Source organism: Nicotiana attenuata, unplaced genomic scaffold, assembly GCF_001879085.1.
Source record: "Nicotiana attenuata strain UT unplaced genomic scaffold, NIATTr2, whole genome shotgun sequence".
Classification (NCBI taxonomy): domain Eukaryota; kingdom Viridiplantae; phylum Streptophyta; class Magnoliopsida; order Solanales; family Solanaceae; genus Nicotiana; species Nicotiana attenuata.
In genome coordinates this window covers 2,598,176-2,607,164 of record NW_017670235.1, presented here as the reverse complement: position 1 = coordinate 2,607,164, position 8,989 = coordinate 2,598,176, and the positions used below count along the sequence as shown (strand labels likewise).

The window sequence follows — 8,989 nt, the reverse complement described above, 5'->3', positions numbered from 1 at the left end:
TACCCCACCCCACCTACCCATACCCCCTACCCCCCCTACCCCCCCCCCCAAAAAAAAAAATNTTTTTGATATATTTTTCAGTTTTAGTTTTTTTATTTATCGGTTTAAAGGTTCAAAATTTTACAAGTTCCAAAGTTACGAGTTCAGAGGTTTATGTGTTTGGAAGTTTTCGGATTTAGAAATTATAAAGTTTACAGGTTAAAACTTCCGCGGTTTCAAAAGTTTAGCGGTTCGAAAGTTTATGAAAATTGGATGTTCGAAAGATTGTTGGTTAGAAAGTTTATGGCTTCAGGTTTATTATATCTAAATTATTTATGAATACTCTTAAGAAGACATTTTCCTTAATTTGCGTACCAAACACAGGAAAATAAATAAGACTATTACTTGTTTTCTTGGAAAACATTTTCCACGAAAAACATTTTCCATTATACCAAACACACCCTAAAGCTACGAATAAATGCTCATGGGAATATGACAATTTTAATCCTTTAAACGAGATGAAAAGCCTTGAATCTTGTTAGAGAATTGACCCATAATCTTGGAAGGTTCATTCCCAAAATCTTACAATGATTTAAAAGCTTAAGGAACAATTTTAAACTTTAAAGATATCAATCCCCATTATGGAAAATATTTTTATCTTTGAAAAACAAAGGAAGGAGTGAAGGACAATATGCTCGGAGCAGAATGTCAATCTTAACCCCTTGAAAGAGATCAACCTTCAAGTTTTGGTTGAAGAAACTGGCATCTTTAAACAACTGCAAATTACATGCATGATGCAACCACAATGGAAAAAGAAAGCTAGTGCAGATTGTATCTTATTGATCCCAAATTGGTAACCCACATCCGTAGGCGAACGTCATGCTAGAGAAGATGTAAGGAAGTCAACATTTACAAGATTAAGGGTTCTCAACTCAAGACATCTTTAAACTGCAAACATAACCTTTTCAGTCACCATCCATTTATCTGTCGTCATCATCTAGTAACCTCCTTGTATGAAGGCATTCAACCGGTTCAGCTCTTCCCTGTGCTCACTCACGACAGCACGGACAACATCTCCAATGGACACCATCCCTATCATACCTGTCTGATCAATGACTGGAATGTGCCTGATACGGTTATCTGAAAAGTGATATTGAAAAATATGTAAACCTATCTGCTCAACTTTAATGAAATAGATTAAGAATGGGAAGGAGCTTTGGGAAAAGTTGCAGCAAAATAGCACCTGTCATCAGTTGCATTGCTTTCAGAACTTTGGTGTCTGGTGTGACAGTGATGAGCTTGTTCTGCAAACCCACATAGACAAAAGTTGGTCATGTTATGCGTTAATAATGCATTGAATATAGAAGTGCTTGGCTGGGAGCAAATTTTATATGCTTCAGCATTTATTCTTTTTTCCTTTTTTCTGATGAGAAGGGGGCTTCTGAGTGTTACCTCCTCCGTCATGATGTCGCCAACCTTTGTTGATTTGGATGATCTTCCTTGTACTATGATTTTCCGCAGATAATCTGGTTCGAGAAAATTAATGAGAAGGGGATGGGGTTGAAGAGAAAAGAATAATCAGAACAATCATGGAAGTGCTTCGTGTGTCTAACTGCGTGCAACTCTATGTATTTACAACTAGTAAGTCCAACTTGAAAATACCAGACACCAAAACATGCACCTTAAAAGCTTCCATGGTATATACAGTCCCTGAAGTGAACAGAATATCTGTAACCTTCCCCAATTCTACATTCATGCAAATGCTCCAACACCAAAGCAATCTTATTTTTTATAGCTTCCATTCACATGGTCACAGAGAGATTCTTAAATTGCACATGTACGCCAGTAACTTTTCTAGCTTACATTCACATAGATCAAACAATAATCCTCTGATGATTTATTACAATAATAAAAAGAGGTCACTGCTGACATCCCGATAATCTTAGAGACAAGGTGAATTTAGCGACCGAGAACGGTCACATTGCCAGTCATAGAAAGACCCCAATATATTCGAAATTGTCCAGAGGATACAACATTTCTTGCAGCATTTATCTTTAAAGACAACTATGATAAGCTAAATTTGCAGACATGATTGTCGAACAAGTTCAAAACCAATACTGGTGCAGGAAATTAAGGAAGCAGCATCAGAAGTATTTTGAGAAAATTGTTTACCTCTTTCCGTAATAATCCCAGCAATTGACTTATTTTCCCCAGGTTTCACAACCACCAACGCTCCTACATTGTGTTGTGTCATCTGTATAGCCACAAAGAATCAGTTTTAAGTTGTCACTACACAAGCGATAATGCACCAATGAGCATCTGGCTCATAAGTGGATAAGAATTACACATTGTTCTTAGCAATATGGTTTGGTTGCACATAAATACATAAAAATGTAACATTAACTGTGTAAATGGTTAGATGCAAGGGCAATGTACAAATGATTTACTAACCGATTTCACAGCATCATAAACAGAGTCATCAGTAGTGCACCAGAGCCAGGAGCCATCAGCACCTTTACCCTTGACTTTCAAAATGTCAGCTATTTTGGTACTTTCAAAACCATGTTCTTCTATACGAGCAGCTGAAGTTGTTTCATGACGTGCAAATATAAGTGGCCTCGCTACTGGATTCACCAATCGGACATGTCGTAGAACAGCGCTCTTGAGGACACTTCCATGAGAAATGATTTGTTTGAATCCTCCTTGCATTTTGCCTATTATATTAGGACAACAACAACAACATCATAAATTCAGATATGCAATATAACAACATTGGCTAAATTTTGGCTGGTCGTCTAGCTTTAATGACTTATACGCTCAAGAATATCAAATTGATCCAATAGAATCTTATATATTATAGTACAAAGTGATAGCCCTAGGATCTGCAAATATTCAAAGAGTGTCGAACCTTTTTCAACAATAGGTTTTAACAACAATTTTTTTTTAAAAAAAAAATAAAAAAATTGAAGCATCGTGCAAAAGATCCACCAAATCTGGGAAATATTGAACAAAAAGAAGAAAGATTTTAGATATTTCCTTTATCTAGAGTCATTGGTGTAGACGTGCTCTAGTTTGTAAAAGTAAAAAGCACTCACTCAATTTGCAGTCCATACCACCATAACCAAAACATTTCAAATTTAACCAAAAACAGAAGTGAAAAAAGTAGAACCAGTTATATCTTCTTCACTGAACAAATCTAAAGATATCATTGTCATAGACGTTTCTCCAGATTTGTAAAAGAAAGATAGCATGTAACCATTAAAAAAAAAGATCTCAGTCCTCAGAAGAAGAAGGAGAATAAAAGTGATCAGAAAAGAAATCCAATAGGCGCCGTCAAAAGTCAAGCTGTTATTCACTTAACAGTATTTGTTATTCATTTCACAGTCTAACATGTTCTGGTCCTGAAATCCATAGATCTTCCTTTGTTTTTCCTCAACAATTAATATTGAATCAAATTGAGGAAACAAAAGGAAAAAGCATTCCACAAAGAAATAAATAGTCTTTAAAGATTTATGAAGAAGCTCACCTCACCTCACTGGTATTGAGTTTGTTCTTCGGAAGAAAATGAGGGTTTCGAGAACAATTCTTGGAGTTTATCCAATTGTTATACTACTAGTACTAGCACCGGTGTACCTGAGTGGGGGTAGGGTGGGGTGGGGTGGGGTGGGGGTGTAATAAACTACTACGTCAGTGTCATTTGTAAAGGAAATCGGGCCATACACATTGTATTTAGCGAGGAAGCACGAGAAGATCGTGACCCTTCATCTTTCCACCAGTCAGTCACCTTCAGCGCCCCTTGGCCCCTGCTTACACAAGCCTAGGGTCATTTGGCCATAGGGATTTAAGAAAATAATTCTCCCAATAGTGATGCTTTTTTATAAGTATAAGAAAATAATACTCCATCTGTTTCAATATGTGAATTTATTTGTCTCGATACAAAATTTAAGAAAAAGTAAAGATTTTTGAAATTTGTGGTCCTAAACAAGTCAAAAAGGGTCCAGAGTATTTGTGTGGTTATAAAAGTTTCTCGGGTAGAATTAGAAGTTTAGGCTAAATTGTTTCCAAATTTAGAAAGGGGTCATTCTTTTCGGAACGGACCAAAAAAGAAATATCTTTATATAAATTGAAGCGGAGGGAGTAGTTTTATATAACACTCTATTGGGATCGAAATAACATGATGCATGCAGAAGCTAACAATACAAAATTTAGTAGACGATAAATCAGAAAAAAAAAATATATACTAAAGAAGCATATTATATTAATATGATTTGATCAAGTGACCTACATAAATCTACTAATATTAAAAGAAAAACTTATTGAGAGAATAAGTTTCCCCTAAAATAGGACTTTTTTAATGACTACATTGTGGATGTTGATGTAGTTCTTGTGAGAAGCATATCTCCTTAATGGCCAAATATATAGACAGGCACCGGAACTTGGCACCAATTTTCACATGGACACGTAAAGTTTGGCTCTTTCCTGTCAGGCAAGCTAACATCCTCACATGTGTGCCAATTAAACACAGACTACTGACTTGTAATATAGTGTGACTTTAAACAAAAATAGGTGCGTGAAGATTGTTTTTTTTGCTTGCATGGAGGATTCCAACGGTAAAAAGGCGGATTCTTTATAATCCCTTCCCCAAAACCCGATGATAATAGGCTAAATTGTATAGTTTGGCCTTCGTTTGGGCGCTAACTTAAGGATGCTTTACTGTTGTAAGTGTGTAAATAATGCAAAAATTGGCTCTAATGGTGACTTTGGTGTTTCACAGGAGTTCAATAATCAAATGAGGGCTTATGATGGTGATCCGGGCGAAAATTGGAGTGAAGGGACGAATATTGGAGCAAAGCACGCAAACCAGTGGAAAACCCCACTAGCGCGGGCATTAGCGCGCCCGCGCTAGTCCAGCGCCCAAACCAGTAGGAAACCCCACTAGCGCGGGCATTAGCGCGGCCTTAGAGTGCCCGCGCTAGTCCAGCGCCCAAACCAGTAGGAAACCCCACTAGCGCGGGCTTAGCGCGCCCGCGCTAGTCCAGATGTGGGAGCAGTAATTTTATAAGGGCAATTTCGGAAGTCCAAGCAAATCTACACCAACTATAAAAGGTTTAACAAGTCCAATAGAGAAAGGGAGTTCGAGTTTTGAGAACAAGGAAGAGAGGCAAGGAGGCAACTTGAAATATACAATTTCTCATCTCTCTAAATTGTTCTTCCATCAATGACTATGAATTCTTTTGTTGTTTTTGTTATTGTTATGAGTAGCTAAATACTTTAATCTAAGGTTTTGGTGAAACCTGTTGGGGATGACTTGGTTGTTATATTAATATAGTGTTGAATTGGTTGTTAATCTCTATTTGTTCATCTACGTTTTAATTGTGGTTAATTGAAAGGGCCCTCAATTATCCGTCCATATTTAGTATGTATCTGCTTGAGAGAGAGTGCATATTTAGGTAATTGTATGAACTACATCACTCCCGGAGTATAGACGAGAGTCATAACCGAGGGTTTAGAGGTTAGATTAGAGATAACGATACCTCGGGTGCAATCTAAGTGAAACGTAGTGCGAATCTAGCTAGCGTAGCTTGAGAAAGTACGTCTAGTAAATTATCATAATTGCTTGAGAAAGATTTATGATAGCTGGACCGTTCATGATTGATGGAGACAACTAAGTCACAGTTATAAGACATATTCAACCAAGGAAATCAACAACGGGGGAAACCATTACCTCAGACCTTATTCCAATTATATACAAAGCAAGCTTAGTTAACTTTCAGCTGTTTATTTATTTTTAGTTTAGTTGTTAGATATATCATCAATTGTTAGTCACAAAGTTTGGGAAATTGATTCTGTGAATTTAGTAAGTCCGACAAAAGTAATTGACAGGTTAATTCTCTATGGTTCGACTCTGGACAGAATTACTCAGACTATATTTGCTATGTCCGTGTGTCTTTTTATAAGGCATAGTTTGTCGTTATCACCCGAAAATCTATTTTTTCCCAAAAAACCCTAGGTCGTCTCTAACATATGAGATCGAAGATCCAAGCTAAAATTTCTCAATATCTTTCTCTTGTTTCATACTAGTAACTGAAGGCTCGAACAAGTAAATGATTTTCTTCTGTTTCTTTCTCCCTTTTCTCTTTATTGTTTTTGTGACTCGATGTAATTGGTAGTGGATTCGTCTGGTTCGATTTTGCAAAGGACAATGAATTCGCATAGTGGATCGGTTATTTGTCACTGTGGAATCAATGCTCTATTGAAACATCATGGTCAGAGAGAAACCCAGGTCGTCGATTTTATCGCTATAGAATTGACGAAGTAAGCACATGAATTTATCGTTTGAATTGTTCTTCATTATTTGTTGGTTTTACAAATTCTATCTTCTTTTGGTATGTTTTTTTGCAGTAGAAAGGTGGATGAAATTTTTTTTATGTGGTATGAACCTCAATTTCCAAATCAAGCTACAAGGGTGATATGTGGGTTGTTGAAGAAGGTAAAAAAGAATGATGCAATTGAACTTAATACTAAAAGGTGAATAAAATATTTCTTGGTGTTAATTATGATATTTATTATGTGGGTTTGGAATGGTATTACTGGTTGATCGTATTAGCTGCGATAACAACACATATTTGGTATCACTATTGTAATTGGGACATAAGTGTACCCAAATTTTGGATTATGTATTCAATTAATGATAATGGTATTTTGGGGTCTACTTTATATGGCTTATACTATATTTGACTGCCGCAAGATTTGTATAAATGTTATTGATAAATAATGCCAATACAAGACCAAAATACAAGCGTATGAAGGTTGACAGTAACATCGTATAATATTGGCCAAATGAAGACTTATGTATATAAGACCAAGCTCATAAAATGTTACATAATAGGTTGTTCATGATTCCAATACAAGAGCTAAAACACAATCAGTCCTTGAAGCCAATATAAGAACTAAACCAAAGGCTAATCATGTAGCCACCAATACAATACCAAAATAAAGTTGTTTTCAATAAGTCATTACTACATATCCAAATACTTAACTAAATAAGCACCTAAATCATATTAAACACTGAAGTCACTTGGTTCCACTCCATTGGTTTGACAGAAAAGATGAGGATATACCTTCTTGACTGAAAGTCTTTGTATTCCTTGATTCACTCATCCGCTGGAGTTGGTTAGTTGTTACTACTTGCCTGCCTTTCCATTTTAGACCAGTCGGCTGAAATCCAATATCTATATTGGTTTCAGCTGTATTCTTCAGAGGTCTCCCATTTGATATCACTCTTTCAGATGGATTACCAGGCTGAAAAATATCACATATTAGTCACACTTAATATGAAATATAAAATAACATTTGCTTCAAATAATTGTTGCTTACATTCATAACAGTTGCTCCACTCACAGTGTATGTATATATTCCAAACTCTGCAGGTCTTGGCCTCTTTTGTCCAACGTTAGTGGATGTATGACTGGTTTCAGATCCTCTTCCTCTAGAAGAAACTGTTTGGAATGCTCCCTTTCTTAAGACAATACTTCTCTCTCTTCCCCTTCCCTTGCCTACACCAGCAATAATTTTATCATCACAAATTCAAGATGGAGCAGGTTGTCTTTGGCGTCTTGGCTGAGTTGGTTGCCCCATAGCAGGCTGCAATTGTAACACCAAATAAATGGTTGAGTATTAAATTGTAAAACACTATTAAATTTAATTGAACAACATATTACCTCTGTTTTGCAGGCTCTCTTGTTGTGTCCTACTTGATGACATTTTGAACATGTCATCTTCACCCCTTTCTTGGGCAGTTTGCCATACTTTGCCTTTTTGGGCTCATACTTTCCCGTTCTCCTACATCTTTTTGGTCTACCTGACATTGGTTTTGGCTTTGGAGGCTTAATAACTGGGTTGTTATATTCTTGCCACATCTTCATATTGGGCACGGGTTGAAGAAAATACTTGTAAGCCTTTAGGAATATTTCTTTTTTATACCAAAATTCAACATGTTGTTCTGGCTCTTATTCTAAGTGATAGTATGAACAAACAACATGTTGACATGATATTAACCTAAATATCCAAGATCTACAAGTGCAATTCTTTTCCACTAGATTAATAATAAACCTCTTCTCACATTCTTCAATCTCATAACCGTCATGTCCATTAAATCTTACTTTACATCTTCTAGAGAATTCCTTGTTCTTCTCTAAAATCATCCTTGCCATTGGTGAAATATCACTTATCCTAGTCTCAGCAAAGTTCCTCATGTCATTATTCCTATTTATTAGTATTTTGTATCTCATTTCCTCCAACATTGTTATAATTGACTTATGTCTAGGTCCAACTATCCAAGAGTTAAAAGTTTCACACATATTGTTCTCAACAACATCACATTTAGAAAACTAACTAAAGTAAGCCTTGCACCAATATTCTTTATTCTACTTCAATGTCTTCATACAATTTAGGACCGCCAAGTCAACTCAAAGCATGTAACTCTTCCCTGAATTATACCTCATATGTTTATTTGGCCATCAGATCCAATAATCTTCCTACATCTTTCCAACCAACCCTTATTCAAAGCATCAAAATAGATGTAAAAATATACAATAAACTCTTTTTAGGTACAATATTGGTATCTGTTCTGATCCAGCAAGTGCTCCTAGGATTAGTCTCCTTGATAATATCATCATAATTACACAACCTTGCAAATTCCATTTGTCCCCCATGAACTCTTTATTTACCCTACACTTAGCCCCTATAACAAATAGTTCTTCCAACATATTGTAACGATCCGAATGATCGTTTTGAGTGTTTTAGCTTTGATCTCCTATTTATTACCTCATCTATGCTATATTGTGATTACGTAACTTGCAGGGGTGTTTGGTTTTGGTTTCGGGTGAGTTTCGGAGTGAAATGGAACACATAGTCCCTAAGTTGGAAGTTTAATTTGTAAGAGTTGACCGTAGTTTGACTTGTGTAAAGATGATTCCAGAATGGAGTTTTGTTAGTTCCAATAGCTCAG

The 8,989-nt window shown here is 36.1% G+C and overlaps 1 protein-coding gene across 2 annotated transcripts; it reads right to left on the bottom strand.

Moving 5' to 3' along the window:
• Positions 1 to 723: 723 nt before the first annotated feature.
• On the bottom strand, positions 724 to 3,615 carry LOC109236365 (CBS domain-containing protein CBSX3, mitochondrial). 2 transcript variants are annotated; one of them, XM_019402540.1, is made up of 6 exons: positions 3,511 to 3,615; positions 2,431 to 2,693; positions 2,152 to 2,233; positions 1,432 to 1,505; positions 1,223 to 1,283; positions 724 to 1,119 (listed from the first exon to the last, which is right to left on the bottom strand). In XM_019402540.1, exons 2-6 carry the CDS (start codon positions 2,686 to 2,688, stop codon positions 977 to 979), a joined length of 618 nt encoding a protein of 205 aa, XP_019258085.1. In that variant the 5' UTR covers positions 2,689 to 2,693; positions 3,511 to 3,615; the 3' UTR covers positions 724 to 976. The 2 variants fall into 2 exon arrangements, with proteins under 2 accessions (XP_019258085.1, XP_019258084.1); XM_019402539.1 differs by having other exon boundaries at positions 3,506 to 3,612.
• Between the last annotated feature and the right edge of the window lie 5,374 nt (positions 3,616 to 8,989).

Bases quoted from the DNA above. Each gene is read 5' to 3' on its own strand.
- LOC109236365 (XM_019402540.1), bottom strand. From the start codon at position 2,688: ATGCAAGGAGGATTCAAACAAATCATTTCTCATGGAAGTGTCCTCAAG. The intron at 2,234-2,430 runs GTTAGTAAATCA...GTGGCTATACAG, and splicing joins TTTATGATGCTGTGAAATCG to ATGACACAACACAATGTAGG. The intron at 1,120-1,222 runs GTGCTATTTTGC...ATCACTTTTCAG, and splicing joins AGCAATGCAACTGATGACAG to ATAACCGTATCAGGCACATT.